Below are 22,337 nucleotides of genomic sequence, written 5' to 3'. Positions count from 1 at the left end.
GGTTTGATTACCCTTATTCCTCGTGTTGATTTGCACAAAATTCAAAACCATACCAAACCGGAATGCTAGATAATCTGTGTGTACACGAATTAATAATTGTATTACAGCAGTTGATGGTATAGCCCTATGCAGAATTAATAATTGTATTACAGCAGTTGATGGTATAGCCCTATGCAGAATTAATAATTGTATTACAGCAGTTGATGGTATAGCCCTATGCAGAATTAATAACTGTATTACAGCAGTTGATGGTTTTGCCCTATGCAGAATTAATAATTGTATTACAGCAGTTGATGGTATAGCCCTATGCAGAATTAATAACTGTATTACAGCAGTTGATGGTATAGCGGTATGAAGCTCGTCTCCTCCTGGTTTATTAAGTTAAGGCTAAACCTGTTTATCGTTTTTGTACATTTCAAGTTTTCAAAACGTAGTAGTTTTTAATTTCCAGTTCCATAACTGATGTTTATGGATAAAGGAACGTACGCTTTTCATAATCTCATTCTTAGATTACATTATGTAACAAAATTTTTACTTTTTCTTGTTCCTGGGCAGAAAGGGTTATTTCCCAATTTCTTATGCCTAAAGTAAATGGAAAAGACCTATTTTTCTCTTCAAACTTTGCTTTTGTGACCTGGGAACGTATAACAAAAACATGATGGGAGACTATATTTGGGAGCTAATACTTGAAAGTGATTTACATTACAGTCGCAAATCTCGAAAAACTACTCACTTCTAAACATTTTTGTATAAATACATGTAAATCTTGACTCATATGTTGTTTTATTCAGACCTTATGTAAATGAAAATGTGCAAATTTGCCCATTTTTACACAGAAAATAGGTTAATTTCTGAATTTCATTATCCAGGTCACAAAAGCAAATTTTGAAGGGAATAATGGCCATTTTCTGTACTTTTACAACATAAGCAATTACGAAATAGCACATACTAATTAATTAGAGAAAGTTGTAACTGGTTAAAAATAAATTTATTTACGTTTTCGACACCTTTTTTTCTGTCATATCGCCCACAGTAACAGTGTCTATACATGTTTCCCTGATGTTTGTTTGTTTGTTTGTTTTTGAATTTCGCACAAAGCTACTCGAGGGCTATCTGTGCTAGCCGTCCCTAATTTAGCAGTGTAAGACTAGAGGGAAGGCAGCTAGTCATCACCACCCACCGCCAACTCTTGGGCTACTCTTTTTACCAACGAATAGTGGGATTGACCGTCACATTATAACGCCCCCACGGCTGAAAGGGCGAGCATGTTTGGCGCGACCGGGATGCGAACCCGCGACCCTCAGATTACGAGTCGCACACCTTAACACGCTTGGCCATGCCGGGCCCTCCCTGATGTACCGAAATCGTGTTCAAACTAGCTTTACAATGCCATACTGCTTTATGGCATTGTGACGAGAACTTTCCAAAGGCCGCGAGCGTTTTAGCTACGAAAGTTAGTGCCACTACTTACGTTGTTATGTCTGTTCGGAATTACAAAAACAATGACTAAGTTTGCGTCGCTAGTACAAGAACATTGTTAGAATTGACTGGAGGAGACACGTTTTGAATAAAGTTGATTAGAGATAAAAAACACGGAAGGAAATAGATAAAACCGTCACAAATTAATTGGAAAAAGTCACCTTTGCAGTCCATGCACGTGGCTTCAGGAACATTCCTTAAACAATGAAAGTATTCTCATTTTGAGCGGAAGAATGTCTCCCGTGCAGCGCGTGAAATGTGTATTGTTGTAATCTCTTGAGAACTAATCTAAATTCCACAGATACACTTACTGCTCGCTATCGCATTTTCGCTTTTAGGTCTCAACTGTTTTAGAGGTTTCTTTACGGATTTTCTGTAAGGTTCAAACCAACTTCTTTCTCGTTCTTTGTGACTCTTCGTCACAATTTTCGTGACGAAAGAATATTGAGTTCTACCTGAATAGATTTAAATAAATCTTTTTTTTTAAGTGTGCAACGTACGTAAACAAAGAGTTATTATAAACAAGCTTCAATGCTGCGAACGATTCTTTTATCTTAATTTGGAAACTAGTTTTCCAACGCGTCCACCGCTTCCCGACAGCTGGTGTAGAGTTAATTTTCGTTCAATGTTTCCAGTTCACAAACGAATCAATACTTTGTCAAGTTAAGAAAAAAAACAAACCCTGAGATATACGTACAATTCTTAAACAGAGTTACCGATATAAGGCCTGACATGGTCAAGTGGCTAAGGTACTCGACTCATAATCTGAGGGTCGCGGGTTCGAGCTCCCTTATCTTATCCTTATCCTTTCAAGGTGTTATAATGTGACGGTCAATCCCATTATTCGTTGGTAAAAAAGTAGCCCAAGAGTTGACGGTGGGTGATAATAACTAGCTGTCCTTCTGCCAGTCAGTCCTACATTGCCTAATTAGGGGCGGCTAGCGCAGATAACTTTGGTGTAGCTCTGCGCGAAATTCAAAACAAAACCAAGCTACCGATATGAAAGCGATGTGCTAATTATTTCGTGCACTCTTGTGGGACGGGCTTACAATGCGAAATTCTGGGGTTAGATTCCTCGAGGTGGACACAGCAGTTATCTTAAAGAAACTTTGCTATAAAAACAAATAATTATTTCGAATAGTATAAATAGCGAAGAAGTGGACTGTCCGTTCTCTGTTCACCATAGAGATAGAACCCCTAATTTCAGAGTTATGACTTTACTACTGAGCTATGGGGTGCTTGTTTGTTTTTGAATTTCGCTCAAAGCTACACGATGGCTACCTGCGCTAACCATCTCTATTTTAGTAGCGTGAGACTAGTGGAAAGGCAGCTAGCCATCACTACCCCCCCATCAACTCTTAGGCTTCTCTTTTAACAGCGAATAATGGAATCGACCGTAACATTACAAAGCCCCCACGGATGAGAGGGCGAGCATGTCTGGCGTGAGGGGGATTTGAACCCGAGATCCTCAGATTACAAGTGGAATGTCCTAACCTACTGGGTGCCTTAATTTACGAAAATTAATCACGATTGTTTTTAAATAATAAAAACGATACACAGAATATCACCATTACACGATGAAAACTTATGTTGATATTTCTAAAATGGTTGTTCATCTTCCTGTAGTTCGAAACTTGGTCACATTTTACATCTTTGGAATTTTAGGCAAGTGAGAAACTTAAGTAAATATTCTAAGAAAAATGAGCCTGGTATTCAACTTTAAGGTTTTACACCGTACTTGACAAATATAAGAATAGAAGATATAAGTCTAAACCACAATCAACACCTGTTAACTGTTATTTAATGTAATGTTATTTAAACCTTCTGCTCAAGGTCAGTTGCAAGACAGTTGATCCGAGGAGAAGCAGTGACCGCTGAAAGTTATGATAGCGTTTCCATCTACTTCAGTGACATCGTGGGTTTCACCTCTCTGTCTGCACAGAGCACCCCCATGGAGGTCAGTGGCTTTCTTTTTCCCCATTATACTCTGTGGAAAATTTTCTGTATTGGACCTGTTGCTTAGAATGATGTTGTATGTTTATAGTTTTAATGCTCTGTGTTTTATTCTATATTGCACAAAGAAATGTATCAAGGTTTTACCATAAAAGTGACTTTTAATTTTCTGATAGGTTATTTTGACAAAAAACATGGAGGAGTTGTTTTTTCTTTTTAATTTTGCGCAAAGCTACACGAGGGCTATCTGCGCTAGCCGTCCGTAATTTAGCAGTGTAAGACTAGAGGAAAGGCAGCTAGTCATCACCACCCACCGCCAACTCTTGGGCTACTCTTTTACCAACGAATAGTGGGATTGACCGGACATTATAACGCCCCCACCGGTGAACGGAAGAGCGTGTTTGGTGCGATGGAGATTCGAACCCGCGATCCTCAAATTACGAGTCGAAAGTTTTAACCCCCTGGCCATGCCAGGCTGACTTTACATGAAAGAATTAGTTGGATGAACAATTCCAGATTGGTAGACAATTTAATTACGCTGCAGTTCAGTTGTAGGATAAGACCTGCACAAAATTATCCAAAGTCAACGATAAATGGGAAATATTGAAGGTACCAGTCAGTACGTCTCCATATGTCGAACGGCTCAGGTTCTACGACTCAAAATAGTGGTAGGGGCGGCTCATGCCCTCATTCACAGCATTATATTTTAAAAGAACAGCGGTAAGTCTACGGATTTACGATGTTAAAAATCAGGGGTTCGATTCCCCTCGGTATACAAAGCAGATAGCCCGATGTGGCTTTACTAAAAGTAAAACACGCGCACACATACTTTTTAACCTCTGGTATTGACTTGCTGTTTTATTCTGTAATAAAAGAAATAACTATAGAAACACACTAGCGACACACTTGCAGAAGTCACATAAACAATGAATAATGACAACTGGATGGTGATTTTATTGGTGATACACAACATTACCATATACAAGACAAACAACAAGTTATACAAGATACTAGTTCTTTGCTTTACACAACATTACCACATACAAGACAAACAACAAGTTATACAAGTTACTAGTTCTTTGCTTTACACAACATTAACACATACAAGACAAACAACAAGTTATACAAGATACTAGTTCTTTGCTTTACACAACATTACCACATACAAGACAAACAACAAGTTCTACAAGTTACTAGTTCTTTGCTTTACACAACATTAACACATACAAGACAAACAACAAGTTATACAAGATACTAGTTCTTTGCTTTACACAACATTACAACATACAAGACAAACAACAAGTTCTACAAGTTACTAGTTCTTTGCTTTACACAACATTACCACATACAAGACAAACAACAAGTTATACAAGATACTAGTTCTTTGCTTTACACAACATTACTACATACAAGACAAACAACAAGTTCTACAAGTTACTAGTTTTTGCTTTACTTTACAAGACAAACAACAAGTTACACAACATTACCACATACAAGACAAACAACAAGTTATACAAGTTACTAGTTCTTTGCTTTACACAACATTACCACATACAAGACAAACAACAAGTTATACAAGTTACTAGTTCTTTGCTTTACACAACATTACCACATACAAGACAAACAACAAGTTATACAAGTTACTAGTTCTTTGCTTTACACAACATTACCACATACAAGACAAACAACAAGTTATACAAGTTACTAGTTCTTTGCTTTACACAGATCATTACAGTTGTTTTCATGCTGCCCAGTATTACATAAGAGTACGTTGTAAACTGATATCTATATATCCTGTTATGCTTGTCTTTTAATCTCTTCATATTTTTAATAAGCCCTGTAGCGTTGAAAATGTTCATATCAAGATTTTGTAGAGACCAGTGAGTGTTACGTATACATGAGTGTGCCACTCTGTGGTTGCGAGTGTTACGTGAGTGTGCTAGTCTGTGGTTGCGAGTGTTACGCAAGAGAACCAGTCTGTGGTTGCGAGTGTTACATAAGAATACCAATCTATAGTTGTGAGTGCTGTATAAGAGTTCTTACCAAAATATATCATTTCGCCACATCTGCTGGATGACTGAGGTCGTTGTATTCCCTGAAGATGAATACTCACCAGATGTATCGTATTTTTTTTAGGAAATTGGATGTTGAATGCACGTAAATGCCAGCAGTCAAGGTGCCATCAGTTTTGTGTAAACCACCAAGTTCGGTCATGAAATCCCCTATCTAACACTTTACATGTCTCTAGATGATGTTCCTTGATTGCGATACTTTCCCTGTCCATATCGTATAAACGTTTGTTGATTGCTGCCACATACTTTTAAGCCAAATTCACTTATAGATTGGGCGCTTTTCCAGTTTGCCTCCTTCTGCTGTTTGTGGTTTGGTTAACTCTTTTCATTAGCAGTTTCAGAGTCGAATAGCTACTCTTTGTGTTTAAATGTCTCTTAGTCTCTTATTGCTTATAAAGTAGCATTAGCACCCTCACTTCCAGAAATGAAAATAACATGATAGTTATTAAATTGTCTTCACGGGAGTCCGCAGCAAAGATTCCAAGGGTGGAGTGACCTCTTGTCCCCCACCCATCTGCAAATGCTCATGACCGTCGCTAAGGTCTGAAGAATACACCCCGTTATATACAAATCAATTCTGAGTTTGTATCGTGATGATTTCCGTCATTAGCAGTCGTAGTATTGTGTACCCTTTTAAACGTCATACAAACAACTCGAACTGAAACGTGCAGTAGAGTCAAAACTTAGATTTTTACTCACCTGTTGCACGTTAATTATTCAGTTCTGTGAACCATGTTTAGAAACACTTCTATTACTGAGAACAGTATGAATTATGTACTTTTAAAAGCTTTTTTACTGGCGTGGCACTTTCTGATTGGCTGGATGACAATCAATCGCAGCGTAAATCATGAGCGCGTGATTGCACTCTGGTTCTGTTAATTTTCAAACTTGAATGGGAATAAATTTTCCGTGGTACATGCATTTTATTTTATTTTTCATACACTATTTATCATTATAATGACAAATGTGAGGAAAAAAACTAAGTGTTTTGACCTCTTTCTAAGTTTTCCAGGAAAACTGTAAATGCGAATCTTATAATTTTTTAGGAGATTTCTACTCTAAATAGAATCAAGAAGCTTCAAAACTTATTTTCCCATTCCAGGTGATAGACTTATTAAACGACCTCTATACTTGTTTTGACTCCATAATTGAAAACTTCGACGTTTACAAGGTAAGTTGACTGACATTATTGAATTCACTAGAGATAATTTATTTTTACCTCAAATATTTATCACTTTGTTTTTCTTGATTATCTAGGTACATAATTAATTATAAATGTTCATCGTTACTGGAATCAGAATCGATGAATTTGAAGAACTTATTCTGTAACAGGTGTGTTGAACTCTGAGGGGAATTAATTATTCTATAGTATGATTTTGATCTTGAAGTTACGGTGTGTACATTTAATATCCAATATGAATATTAACGAGGTTTTAATCTGATGGCTTAGAAAATTAATACATTTTTTAAAATACATGCATAAGCTTTAAAAGTAAATTTATTCAGCATAAACGTATCGAACTATTTAGTTTATGAATAAATTTTTGAAATGTTAAAGGTTATTTTATATTTATAAAAACGTACTTACTTAGGTATATTATTCTCTTTTTAAGTTGTAAAAAATTTGTTTTGCTATCTGAGCGTTGATGTCAAAAACCCGAAAGCATCTCTACACATAAAAACAAAGGATAAGGTTGTATGAAAAACTAGGAGTGTTTAGTTCACACTGTGTGAAATATATACATTTTTAATTAAGAAAAAAACATAGTAGTTCATAGTTAACGTCAGTTGTTTTATGATAAATTCAGTAGTTTTCATACATGAGAATAAATAAATGTTATTTTTTAATTTGGTCCACAGAAAAAGAGAGAAAGATAAATTTGAGTGAAATGAGTTATATTTCTAAGATATATTGTTCATTTCAGAAAAACAACCCATTAATTCTGTTGTCATAATATACAAGTTATGTAAAACAGTCGTGTTTAAGTTTATTAGGACAGTAGCAAAATAAATAATACAAACTTTCTACATGTTAATATTTTTCTTCTTATTAATAACATGTTGATTACTACACTGCAGCCATATTCAGGTATTACAGCATTCGATATTATTGTTTTCGTAAAAAAATATACAAAAAAAACGAAACTGATAACGTGAGATAAACGCGCAGTTGTTTATTTTATCGCTTGATTTCGTTACACATTTCGCTTTTATTAACATAAGTTCGCTTTTAACACAAAATTTGGAAATGTTGGTTTTGTAAACATTTATCAGTGTCAGGATGTTACTGGTACGAGACTTACATAATATGGTCCTCATTTGTTGATAATAAAATGTGTTTATATTGAGTAAATACAATCATGTGTTTTCATGTGCGTCTGGACACACATGTCTATTTCTGCTACTAGGACTATTCACAGATAAATATATGTGTTTATAACGAATTGTTTTTGTTTTTTTTTCATTTATTAACTCAGATTTTTTTTTTTTTTATTTCAACCGGTGAGTGATTTGATACCAACTTACGAAACACTGAGTTAACTCAACGAGTGATCTGATTCCAATCACAACGTAACTAATAAGAACTATCATGGCTAGGTGGTTAAGGCGCTTGACTCGTAATCTGAGAGTCGTGGATTCGAATCCTCGTCACAAAAAACACGCTCTCCCTCTCAGCCTTGGGGGGGGGGGCGCTTAAATGTGACGTTCAATGTCACTATTCATTGGTAACAGAGCACCCCTAAGAGCTGGCGGTAGGTGATGATGACTAACTTCCTTTCGTCTAGTCTTACACTGCTATATTAAAGATGGTTAGCGCAGATAGTCCTGGCGAAGCTTTGTGCGAAATTAAAAAAGAAACAAATAAACGCAACTAATGTAAAACATCCTTCACGATATGAGGAATTCGGTTTGATTCGGCTGTGTCCACCATCGTATTGCCATTAAGGGCAATATGCAAAATATTCGCATTAAACTAAGATATGATTACTGCTTGATAACCAACAGTTGTAACCAAATGTTTAATATCTTACTATCTTACTCTTCTTCATAAAAACTGAGAACCTTTTCTACGCAATTAATAAAGTACAATAAATACAAATTATTCAGTTGAGGTATTTGCAGTTTATCATTCAGATGTACATAAAAATAACAGAATATTCAAAGATGTGGGATGTGACAACACGTGCAACATGTTCAACACCACGTGGATATTCGAAACTTTGATATTGCGATGCTGCCAAGGATAGACTTATTGCTTGACAAGTATATGCGTTACAATATTTTCAGTCAAAGATATTCATACACTGAGAGTATTAAACGTTGTATAGTCAAAGAACATAATGCATCGAAGAAGACGAACAACCAATAGCTTTCTTTTAAACGAAAACATTTTTACAATAGAATCTTTATAATCGTAAAGGGTTCCGAAAAATGAAGTCTAGGATTAGGGAAAACAACAGGCCTACTCAAAAGCCATTTTGACGAAACGAGGATTACTTCTTGATATTATTAACAGAATAGTTAACAAAGATTGAAAGCCACAAAGTCAAGGTTATAAGCTTCCAGACGCACCTCATAATCAGGAACCGTCTTTAAGAGAAACGTGGCAGATGAAAATGGAATTACTACAGTTTCGTTCCACATTATCTACGTCGTGTTCTCGGATTCAGCTTTAATATTGGTTTGTTTTAAATTTCGCGCAAAGCTACACGAAGGCTATCTGCGCTAACCGTTACTAATTTAGTAAGACTAGAGAGAAGACAGCTAGTCACTACCACCCACCGCCAACGGTCGTCAATTTATAACGCCTCCACGGCTGAAAGGGCGAGGATGTTTGGTGTGACGGGGATTCGAACCCAGGACCCTCGGATTACAAGTCGAGCGCCTTAACCACCTGTCCATGTCGAGCCAAGCTTCAGTATACGTTTATATCAATGATCTAATAAAGAAAGTTTATGAATTTGAGGACCACTTAAGTTGAAGATCGGTGGAACGCTCGTGAAGGTGTGTGTGTACTCCAACCTAGACTTCTCCTTCCTTTATACTTGATAAAGTGGAAATTGCAGAGTTGGATGTAATGACGTAATCAATATTATAGACTACGCATGCTCAGTGCCAAAAAAGAAAAAAATAAAGTAACACAGATGCTTACAGATCTTCAGTGATAATCCAACACAATAATACTAGCCTAATAATGAATAACCTTATGTGGATTTTCCTTGAAAATACTAGTGCTTTACATTTATATATTATTGTTCAATTAAAATTATCAAAAAATAATACTACGCTTGTTCGTACGTCTCTTACGAAGTGACTTGCTCGCGCATGCGTATTTAAAAAAGTAGGGTTAACTCACTTATTATCGTGAAAGACAGAAACCGAGTGTCATTATAATAGACTAAGCCTGCAAGACATTTATGCTCAAATTAGTATTTTTATTGCAACATTACAGGATTTCAAGAACAGTACTAAAAAGTTCTATTCACAGACAACGATATTTTGTCATACTATAATTCTGCCGTCTGGGGCCTTATAAGCATACGTTGTAAGAATTTTATTCAAAAAACAAATTACTATAAGTGCTCCGTGAATGAATGAATAACTAAAAATGATGGAATAAATATTCTTTATTAACCATTTACTCTCATAAAATTAAAATATTAAACTTTCCAAAAAGATATGACGTTAGATCATGGAATAACATTATAAGTTTATTTATTTATAGAACCCCCCACCCAGTAGCATAGCGGTAAGTCTGCTGACTTACAGTGCTAGAAACTAGGTTTCGATACCCGTAGTGAGCAGAACGCTGGTAGTATATTTGTGGTTAGTATTAATACAGTATAGTTTAGTCCTGACTAAGTTACGTAAAAAGTTTAAATGGTACACCCGTCGCGCCAAATATGCTCGCCATTTCAGCCGTGGGGGCGTTATAATGTTACGTTCAATCCCACTATTCGTTGGTAAAAGAGTAGCCCAAGAGTTGGCGGTGGGTGGCGATGACTAGCTGCCTTCCCTCTAGTCTTACACTGCTAAATTAGGGACGGCTAGCGCAGATAGCCCTCGAGTAGCTTTGTGCGAAATTCAAGACAAACAAACAAATTAATTACAAGTATTAATTTACGTCTTTATCGAATTTAGGCCTATCATTAATTAAGGTTTTTACATAGTACGACGTAACTACAATTTGACTTAATCATTTTAGTGTTTACGATTACACTTCGTTTGTATTTAAAGAAATAGTGTTGGAACAAAGAAACAAATTTGACAACAAACATTTTGCGGGTCTCTGGTAGTCCATCAAAATGTCATATCACGCCAATATGTAATTGAAGAAAAATAATATTTCTCAAAATAATTTCCCTAGCGATCTACATCTATCAAATAGTATCTTCTGTTTGCTTTGATAAACAGAAATGGCTCTTTGTAATATAAATGTTATCGTATATTATTTCCTTTTTTTACTTTCGAGAAGGTTTTCTAAATATAACCATAAATATCGAATGACATGTGTCGCCATAGCGATAGAATTTTCATTATGTGCAGAACTACTTTTTACGAAATATTTTTTTTATATAGTCTCCCTGCCAGTGTTACAAGAATATATGTATAAGCGGACAACGCAGGAAAATGTGTTACGATATGCGTGGTGATCAGAGCTCAGGTAGTCCATTTAGCAGCTTTGACAAACAACGAAGCCAGGTGGTTAGGGAGCTCGAATAGCAATCTTAGGGTCTCTGGTTCGAATCCCTGCCCCTCTAAACATGCTTGCCCTTTCAGCCGTGGAGGCGTTATAATGTTATGATTAATTCCGCTGTTTGTTGGTGAAAGAGTAGCCTAAGAATTGGCGTGGTTTGTAGTGATGACTAGTGCATTCCTTTAGTCTTCCGCTGATAAAATAGGAACAGCTAGCTCAGATAGCCTTTCTGTAGCTTTACGCGAAATTAAAAAAAAAAACAATCAAACAAACAAACTATCTTAGATAAGTAATTCATAAATATTTTACACATCTCACCATGGAAGAGATCTGCAGACTCTTCCACTCTAGGGTTAGCGTGCCTTATTGTGGATTGGAAGATTCTCGATTCCTGCCCTGTTTCGTAACTGTAAGGCCACGTGTACTTTATAAAATTAATAATCAAATCCTAGCATTCTAATAGAGTAGCCCGCTACTTGGGGGCGGATGGTGTTCACTAGATGCCTTTCCTTCAGTCTGTCACTTCAAAATTAGTGCAGTTCCCAGTAGACAAGTGGTAATTCTTAAGGCTTACAATAGATAACGCTACAATACGTTAATACTGATGCTTTTTCTCGGTGATTTTTAACATATCTCTCAGAAGCCAAGGAGTGTCTTTACACTAACATTTTTCTTTAATATTAAAAGTAAATTCAATCCAGTAACTCTCAAATAGGTTTGTTTTGGCGCATCTTTTTGAGGCAAGTTTTTCTTTCTTAATTCATAAATGTTAAAATGAAATACAGCATCCTCAAGTCTTCATACTAGCCAGTACATATATCAGTAAAGCCACATTCTCAGCATTGTTAACTAAGCAACTGCCAATGTTTTATGCTTCTGCTATTACCGTTTTATGTTTAGCTTTCAACTGAGATACGAACAACCTGCGATTCAGCAAGGAAGATCGAAGCATCACGGAAGTCAGGAGTAGGATGAGCAGACAGTGACACTTTGAAAGCATCCATTGGCATAATATTGTACTCATCTTGCTGCACAGTGAACCAAGGTGGTTCTAAATGGTTCCTGAACACCTCTGCGTGCCATTTGAAGACTTTTATGCTTTTTATGGTTGGCCATTAAGCTCGTGATGAGCTGACGGATTTCAACCATCTTACCATTTCAAATCACTTTTAGCAGCCCCACCATTAAAACAGTGCCGGAAATACCTTCTTTTTTAACAAATAAATATGTCTAAATTTTTCAGTTCAAATTAAGAAAAACCGGATTGTGCAGTGTTTTTGTTTTAAAACAGAAATGTCCTCCCACAGGCTTATGGGGGTCCCGTTGATAATTTGGCAAAAAAACTATAATAATTATTATTTATTTATTTCCTCCAAGCTTCTCTCCTTTACCACCACAACTGACACTTCAAGCTTCTCTCCTTCTTTACCACCACAACTGACAAATTACAGGATAAGAATATTTCTTCAATAACCATTTTCGTAAGGTTAATGTATTGTGTGTTTGTAGTTAGGCATAAAACCGCACAAAAGGCTGTGCTCTGCCCACCACGGGTATCGAATGCCAGTTTATAGCGTCAGAAATCCGCAGACATGCTGCTGTGCCCCTGAAGGATCTCATGGTTCGATGTATAAGATTTTATAAAGAAGTAGTTTATAATATAACATGAGAAAAATATCAAACCCAAAATTCTAAAGCTGTGCCACTTACAGGAAATGACGAAATATACGCACACAACAAATACTGCTTTCGTGAATAAGATAAAACATTATTTATGTGTGTGGGTGTGTTTTCTTATAATAAAGCCACAGTGGACTATCTGCTGAGACCATCGAGGGGAATCGAACCCTTGATTTTATCGTTGTAAATCCGTAGACTTATCACTGTACTAGCGGAGGGCCGTTATTTATACATTTATTATTACTATAACATGTAATTACAACCTATCTAGGAAGAATCTCCGATTTATTATGTTATGTATGTTAATCTATTACGATTTTAAATAGCCATAAATTTTAATTTAGAAGTTAACTGAATGTCGATATGCGTCAAAATTATATTTGCTAACAATATTAATGTGCACAATTTTCTTTCTTAACACAAATGTATTTGAAATATACAAACAAACAATACAATTTATAATAACAGTTATTATAAATAATTATTTATATTCAAAAGTTTTCAAAATTACAAACAATATTGAGTTTTCTATCTGGTCTATAACTGAATATTTTATCGACAGTTCACGATGAACGAATTAATTCTGTGTTCCTCCACAGATATACTTCACTTAAGGGAAACTAGTTACCCCTTCAAACGTGAGTTTTTCTGCCGAAGTTATGAGATGTCTTTGTAGAAATACCAACGTTAGAAGCTAATTCATTAAAGTTAAGGTTTGTAAGGTTCGAAACCTATAGATGTTTCTCGGCAAATATCTCTGGTTTTCCGATTATTAAGCGTTTATCACAGTTATAGCTTCCGAAGTTTATAGTATATGTACTAAGTGTAGCTTACCAGAAATACTGAATTGTCTTTTGGCACGTTGATTTATAAACTTTTATGGTTAGGTTCTCCGAAGATCAGTTGACAACGATATTCGAAGATACGCTATTGCATTTGTAAAGCATATATTATTGATTCTAACACTCGAGAATATTTTACAAAGTTAGAAAACAGGAGATAGTTTTGCAATATACAATTATCATTACATATTACATGCATTTTTAAATATATATATTAAAGTAAAACAAACGACGGTATTACAAAATACATTAGAGTAAATCCATTATAAATATAACTGAACTTCGGAAAACATGTTCACAAAATTTTTATCCAGATTAAATTTTCAGATGTAAAATTAATACGCATTTGCAATAATGTGTCAGGCATTCAAATAGTATTAGTGTTATTTTTTTCATCGTAGGATTAACGTATGTTAATTTCAACTGCATTGTAATATTGAGTGATATTTGGATAAGGTGGAAACCATAGGTGACGCTTACATGGTTGTTTCTGGACTGCCGATGAAGAATGGAAGTCTTCATGCTAGAGAAATTGCCCGGATGTCGCTAGCTCTTCTGAATGCAGTGACAACTTTCAAGATTCGTCACAGACCAGATGACCAACTGAAACTTCGTATTGGTATTCATTCCGGTAGTGTGACATTTTATGTTATTTTTTGTTTTATGTTTTTGAATTTTGTCCAAAGCTACACGCTAACCTTCACTGATTTAGCAGTGTAAGACTAGAGAGAAGACAGCTAGTCATCACCACCCACCGCCAACTCTTGGACTACTCTTTTATCAACGAATAGTGGGATTGACCGTCACTATAACGCCCTCCCCAAGGCTGAAAGGGCGAGCATGTTTGGTGTGACGAGGATTCGAAAGGTGTAACTGAACAAGCACAGAACAGTATACATTAAACTAAATGTTTCTTACAGTATTTAATTTTGTTTACCAATGCCTTCAAATACACAGAGAAGATGTCTCGATCTATGTTTTCTACATTTACAACGTCGAGTGTTCTTAGAACAGAAATCCAAACGAGAGGCTTTGGTGTGGAACCCGATATGTATATATACTAACACCCTGACAAGATCAACTGTCATAGTTCGAAATCGGTCGGGCGTGAATCCCAGGATTAATGGTTTCGTGATCTGTTGCCACAATGACACGCTAGGTTAATTTAAGGGTTGTTGGTATGTTATACAATGGACAGATATATCCCACTAATCGGTCAGACAAGAGTTAGCGATGGATTTTGTTGACTAGCTGCATTTTCTTTAGTATGTCCCGGCACGGTCAAGTGGTTGGAGGCACTTGACTCGCACTCTAATAGTTGCAGGTTCGAATCGCCGTCCCACCAAACATGCGTTGTAAAGTGACGGTCAATCTCACTATTTTGGTAAAAGAGTAGCCTAAGACTTAGCGATATGAAGTGATGACTAGCTGATTTCCCTCTGGTCTTTTTACTGCTGAATTAGGGAAGGCTGACGCAAGTATCCCTCGTGTAGCTTTGCGCGAAATAACTACAAAACCAAAACATGGCTCATTCTTGTTTTCATTCATACATAGATCGTAAAATTAAACTTAGTTATGAAGATCAGTTAGATGTTGCTGAATATTTTCAGCTGAATCTGCTTCATTTGCTTATTTAATTAAGTTTAATTATTATATCTGTTAAAACTGTTTAAAGTGCCTCACCCTTACCATGAATATTTCCGTGTTCTACATAACTTTCACGTGCAATCAGAAATATTCGACTGGAGCACTTCAATCGTACTCTGACGATCGCGGGTTCGAGTTCTCGTTACACCAAACATGCTCGCCCTTTCAGCCGTGAGAGCATTATAATGTGACTGTAAATTCTACTATTCGTTCATAAATGAGTAGCCCAATAGTTGGTGGTGGACGGTGCCGACTGGCTATCTTCCCTTTAGCCTTACATGCTGAATTAGGGACGGCTAGTGTAGGTAGCCTTCGTCTAGCTTTGCGCGGACCAACAAACGTGATTCAACTCAAGGCACTCTTTGATTAGTCAGTTACATTGTGTCTCCGCGAGTAATAATAAATTAAGATATAATTAATGTGGTTGGATATTAATATTTCTACATTAATATTTTTGTGTTCACGGTGAAAGTTTACATATTATGACTCAAATCTTAATTGTTAAGTGATGTTTTTTTAAAAATCTGCCTACAGGTCCGTGTGCAGCAGGAGTTGTGGGTCTAAAGATGCCTCGATACTGTTTGTTTGGTGATACGGTCAACACCGCTTCAAGAATGGAGTCTAATGGACAACGTAACTATATACTTATATTATATTATTATATGTCGTGCGTTTTGTAACTATATACTTACGTTATATTCACATATGTCGTGTAGTTTGTTACTATATACTTACGTTATATTCATATATGTCGTGTAGTTTGTAACCATATACTTACGTTATATTCACATATGCCGTGTATTTTGTAACCATATACTTACGTTATATTCACATATGTCGTGTGTTTTGTAACTATATACTAACGCTATATTCACATACGTCGTGTAACCATATACTTACGTTAACCATATACTTACAGTTATGTCGTGTGTTTTGTACTATATACTAACGTGTTCGTAACCCTGTTCGTACCCTGTCCCGAATAGTTTTTTGCTCATAACTTAAAAAGTATCACGACTAGGCTAATAGACGTAAAATATATTATAAATATTATACTATCACATATGTACATAAATTTTTATGTACATTAAACGAAAATAAACTGTTTATAAACAAATAACCAAAAATAGGAGGAGCAGAAAGTGTTCGTACAGTTCAGAACGTGTGAAAAAACTGATATTCCCGTAAAAATGTTGTTTAGTTTGGCGAATAAACTACATTATACCATTCCAGAACTAGACACTGGGTTCATAATTATTGGAATTTAGCCAGCACAAAGTGTACTTCCGGCAATTTATTGCCATCTCCGTCATTATCTGCTTGGTAATCTTAGCGAACAGGAAACAACTGTCCAGTGATTTAAAAAAACGAATTATTGTAAAATACAAGTGTCGTGTGTCTCTTTCTTAATATGCCGAAATCTAGTGTTCAAAGCATAATTACTAAGTTTAAGCTTATAGGATCAACTACTAACCTCCCTCGTTCCGGACGCCTCACCAAAATTCCAGAGAGAACCAAGAGAAAGGTTCTCAGAGAAGTTAGTAGAAACCCTCGTTTAACACGTAATGACATACAGAAACTGGGGTTGAAGTAAGCGCCTCTACAGTTACGAACATGCTACGTTCTTCTGGGTTCAAAGCATGCCGTCCTCGTAGAACTCCATATTTAAAGCCTGTTCATTTAAAAGCACGATTGAGGTATGCAAGAAAGCATGTAGATAAACACTTTACCTATTAGAAGAGTATTCTTTGGTCAGACGAGACTAAAATCGAGCTTTTCGGCCACAATGATGTCCGCTATATTTTCGTAAGAAGGGGGAACGAAATCTTCCAAAGAACACCGTCCCTACAGTTAAACACGGAGGTGGCTCGATCATGCTATGGGGTTCCTTCAGCTCTTCTGGTGTAGGCAGCCTTCACCGCGTTAACGTAATCATGAAAAAAGAAGAGTACGTTGATATATTAGGCACTTATATTAAGAATGATGCTCGGAACTTGCGGCTTGGGCGGCGTTGGATCTTCCAGCACGACAATGACCCTAAGTACACATCGAAATATGTGCAATCCTGGTTGATGAGGAACCATATACGCGTTCTGGAGTGGTCACCCGATCTCAACCCAATTTAAAACGTTTGACAAGAGTTGAAGACTAGGGTTCATCAGCGTCATCTGAAAAACTTACAAGAGTTGGAGGCCTTTGGTAAAGAATGGAAGAAAATACCAGTCGAGTGCTGTCAAACTATCATGGAGGGCTATGAGGAGAGATTACTCCAAGTAATTCACCTGAAAGGCTACACAACTGACCATTAAAGTAGACGCACGAACACTTTCTGCCCCTCCTATGTTTGGTTATTTGTTTATAGACAGTTTGTTTGTCGTTCACTGTATATAAAAAATTACGTAGATGTGTGTTAGTCCAGTATTTATACTATACTGTGCTTTCATTATTCTAATTGTGATACTTTTTAGGTTATGAGGAAAAACTACTACTGACACAGGGGTACGAACATTTTTATCGTTACTGTACGTTATATTCACTTACGTCGTGTATTTTGTAGTTTTATCTATGTTCTTTACGTCACGGGAAACACCAGCCAATTATATCCAATAATCTTTAATAAAAGGAAAGGTGGATATATTACAGCGCGTAACTTAATCTGAATCATGTACGATTACATTTTTGTTAAGAATCTATTATCCAGATTCTAATATGCAGTGATTTTAAATTAAATTAAACTGATATAAATAACACTTTATCAAGTTCACATCGAAACAGTTGTTGTTCAAATCAATTTGACGATATAAGTGTGTTTTAATCACCATTCTGTTTGCATGGAGAAAGAACTCTGGTGTTGGTGAAAAATTTCATCAGCAAGTGTGATGTATTATTATTAAACATTTGACTTTCACTCAGGTAATACTATAATACGTATACTATTCAGGGGTCTTTTCAGGTGTCATAGACCTTGTTGAAATATTTAAAAAAAGCTGTGGTTTTTAATACTGATTTCAGAAATATAAATTAAAATTTGGAGAAATAAAAAGAAATGTTTTTATAACGATACAAAGGGAATGGTCAAGCGCGTAAGGCGTGCGACTCGTAATCCGAGGGTCGCGGGTTCGCGCCCGCGTCGCGCCAAACATGCTCGCCCTCCCAGTCGTGGGGATGTTATAATGTGACGGTCAATCCCACTATTCGTTGGTAAAAGAGTAGCCCAAGAGTTGGCGGTGGGTGGTGATGACTAGCTGCCTTCCCTCTAGTCTTACACTGCTAAATTAGGGACAGCTAGCACAGATAGCCCTCGAGTAGCTTTGTGCGAAATTCCAAAACAAACAAACAAACAAACGATACAAAGGAAGTACCTTTAGCATTAAACATATACATGTATATCTATGTATTTCAAGAAATTGCTAAACATTAAGACAGTACAAATTATGTAGTAATAATGTAATAAATTCAATGTAAAAATTCAGAAGTGTTCTTAAATATTTGCTTGGAGATATAATCGTTTTCAAGCCTACAACGCCTGTTACGTATTACGTTTTATTTTGAATGAGTCTCCGAGTTATTGTGTTAAGTATGTTAACGCATTGCTATTTCAAACAACTGGACATTTTAACTAGAATTTCGAAGTTAATTAGCTGTTAGTACATATCAAATTTATGACGTGTGCCAACAAGACTGATACAAACAATTTGTTCTTTTTTTAACACAAACATATTTTAATGTACAAATATAAGGACAATACAATTTATAAAAACGGTTATTACTAATAGTTATTACAAATGATGCTTTATATACAACAGGTTTTTACAAACTTACAAGCTATATGGACATAAAAGCAATATAATTTATAATAACGGTTATTACTAATAATTATATACTTCTATTTGGTCTAAAACTGAATGTTTTATGGGTGATTCAGGTCTACGATGAACAAAATAATTCTGAGCTCATAATGTCACATATCTCGCTTGAGTTAGCTTGGTTTGATTGGCTTCACACTGCTGACTTTTACCAGATATTACACTTAACGTACTCGTACAAATTTTAATGTCCGAAGTAATTACTGAAACTGAACGGTTTGCAATGTTCGAAATCCGTAAGTGTTTCCCGTCATGTTATGTTGTTTTCCGACTAATAGGCGTTAATCACAATTATACATTCCTAGGCTTATAGCACACTGACCAATAACAATAATTTATCTGTCTCTCGGCGCATCGGGTTTTATATATTAATCACGCGAGGCTCTAGAACATTCATCAAAGTTCACTTGCAACAATATTTTCAATCACTGGTATTACATACACACCTAGTAAATTGTTGATTCTTACGCTCAAGAACATTCTACAAATTTCAAAAACAGACAGATGGGACTTACGTCATACCCAGTCAAGAATATATTGCACATGCAAAAAACGAAAATTATACAGAAACAAGCGCATGCACAACGGTAAATCCTTCACTAGCCAAACGTTAAGATGAAGTATGTATTGTCGATACATACTTTATTTCCATATGTAGGGTAATATGGTGCAACCAGATTACCAGTGAGCAAATACTGATTGTAGAGTACCTGGAAGTAATACTTTTAGAACAATAATAAATATTCATTCACATTTTACTCATGAAAGTGAAACCACAAAAAGTACTTGCATGTGCATCAAAAACAGATTAAAATTTATAGGTTCTAAATTAAATTACATCAAGTGGTCACTTGATAAAAACAATTTATTAATTTTCCAACCAGGCCCGGCGTGGCCACGTGGTTAGGGCATTCGACTTGCAATCTGAGAGTCGCTGGTTCGAATCCCCGTCACACCAAACATGTTCGCCCTTTCAGCCGTGAGGGCGTTGTAATGTGACGGTCAATCCTACTATTCGTTGGTAAAAGAATAACTCATGAGCTGGCGGTGGGTGGTGATAACTGGCTGCTTTCCCTCCAGTCTTAAACCGTTAAATTAGGGACAGCCAGCGCAGATATCCCTTCTGTAGCTTTGTGCGGAATTCAAAAACAAATATCAAATAAACCTATAAGTCTGAAAACCTCGTAGTTCTAAAAACTACGGAAGGTAATTTAGATGGAAACTATGCCAATTAAAAACTGTGGGAAGATGTTTTCAGTTATTTCGATGGGGTTTAATAGTTTCGTTTGTTTAATGTATGATTTTTTAGTGAATTTGGAATATTTTATCTTAAACACATGTACAAAAGGAAAAGATTAAACATGTATTGAAACGTCATATGTATAAACTTGCTCAGTCCGTGTAAATTATTTTTACCCGTTTGTAAAAACAAAAACTAGAAATTTTATGTTTCAACAAATTCATTGCTTCGTCTTCATTTATGTACTAAAGAACTTTCTTAAGCGGTTGGTTGTTTGATAAGTCATCAGTATTATTAAGACTAAAATGAACAATCTTAAGTGTTAATTAACTAGGGAATTGTTAAATGTGGAAACCAAACACCTTATATCGGTCATGAGTTAAGCATGATCGTTGTTTAGAAATAAGAAATTTTAGGAATTGTTGCGACTGACCCGCCATTTATATGCGTCTCTCAGTTAAGCGTGTTAATATTTAAAATTAAATGCGTTCTTGAGTGAAACAAATCGGAGCGCAATTTACAACAAAACACATTAAAACGGTTAGTAAATTTGATTGCCATAACATACCCCCCCCCACACACACATATGCATAAAATATGTGTTTGGTTTGGTTTGTTCTAAATTTTGCGCAAAACTACACGAGGGCTATCTGCGCTAACCATCCCTAATTTAGCAGTGTCAGACAAGGGAGAAGACAGCTAGTCATTTCTACGCAACTCTTGGGCTACTCTTTTACCATCGAACAGTGGATTGACCGAACATTATAACGCCTCCACAGCTGAAAGGGCCAGCGTATTTGGTGTAACGGGATTCGAACCCGCAACCCTTAGATTACGAGTGGGGGCGACAGATACTAATTCCCAAAAAATGCTTCTATATATTGAATATACACATACACACATCATATTGTCTGTGTTTGTTCGTACGCACAAAACTACACAATGGACTGACTAACTGTGCTCTGCCCACCACGAATGTGAAAACCCGAACTGTAAGACTAGTGAGTTGTGTCATTATAATTTGTTATGAACAACTTTAAGAAAGCTATATATCTTATAGCTTCAGTGACGTACTACTCTACAGGCAGGAAGGGTGAACATGGTTAATTTATTATTATAGAACTCTTTTTAATCACAATTTTAATGACTTTAAATAAATTATCCTACATTACTTGGAACTCGGCAGTTTTGTTTCGTCTGCATAATTTACAAGCGAACCTTTCTTTGTTTTTTCTTATGAGGACTTAATCTACGCTTGTTTCGTGGACATTTATAAATTACAAAGAAAACTATTAGTAAACATATCTGTCTGATTTAGACTGAATACATAAAGAATAATAAGTAAGACTAGTTCTGTGTTACTCACCGAGTGTAGCATCAGTTAGTAGATGTTACAATACGTAGTTGTAACTACAATGTTTGTTGTTAACATCTTCTATAGTGAAGAACTTATCGTTGGTCAGATAACTGTAAAAATCCCATGGATTGTATAAGAAATTCACATAGGGATTCCGAACTTGTTAACCCTTATTTTCTATTTATGTTATTATCCATATTTTATTCAAAGGAACAACGTAACAAATATGTTGTTATTAACCAAGGAAAACCTCATCACAGCTTCATGTCTCATTAGCCTAGAGGTAACTGCAATCCACCAGCAAGATGGAACGCGTCTTGAAGTTTAATTATGGTAATTAAAAATTCCGAATTAAAAGTTTCTTCAAACAAAAAAGAATAATTATAGGAACGTCTACACAACAGTTATTTCTTCTTGCAATTATTATTTTTATTTTCAAATAGTGACCTCTTGCGGACATTTTTAGAAGTAACAAGACGTGTGGTTTTTCATTACACAAGTTG

At 35.8% G+C, this 22,337-nt stretch overlaps 1 protein-coding gene across 1 annotated transcript in view; it reads left to right on the top strand.

Annotated features, from left to right (window-relative positions):
* LOC143224824 (atrial natriuretic peptide receptor 1-like) overlaps positions 1-22,337 on the top strand; it is a 167,780-nt gene that overhangs the window by 136,907 nt on the left and 8,536 nt on the right. The window contains exons 17-20 of the mRNA XM_076453166.1: positions 3,313-3,436; positions 6,607-6,675; positions 14,181-14,355; positions 15,906-16,004. Coding sequence (XP_076309281.1) covers positions 3,313-3,436; positions 6,607-6,675; positions 14,181-14,355; positions 15,906-16,004 — 467 coding nt within the window. The remainder of the gene's footprint in view (positions 1-3,312; positions 3,437-6,606; positions 6,676-14,180; positions 14,356-15,905; positions 16,005-22,337) is intronic.

The sequence above is a fragment of the Tachypleus tridentatus genome, chromosome 9 (genome assembly GCF_004210375.1).
Source record: "Tachypleus tridentatus isolate NWPU-2018 chromosome 9, ASM421037v1, whole genome shotgun sequence".
NCBI classification, from domain to species: domain Eukaryota; kingdom Metazoa; phylum Arthropoda; class Merostomata; order Xiphosura; family Limulidae; genus Tachypleus; species Tachypleus tridentatus.
The sequence above is the reverse complement of the archived record's forward strand: the minus strand, read 5'-3'. Positions and strand labels throughout refer to the sequence as shown.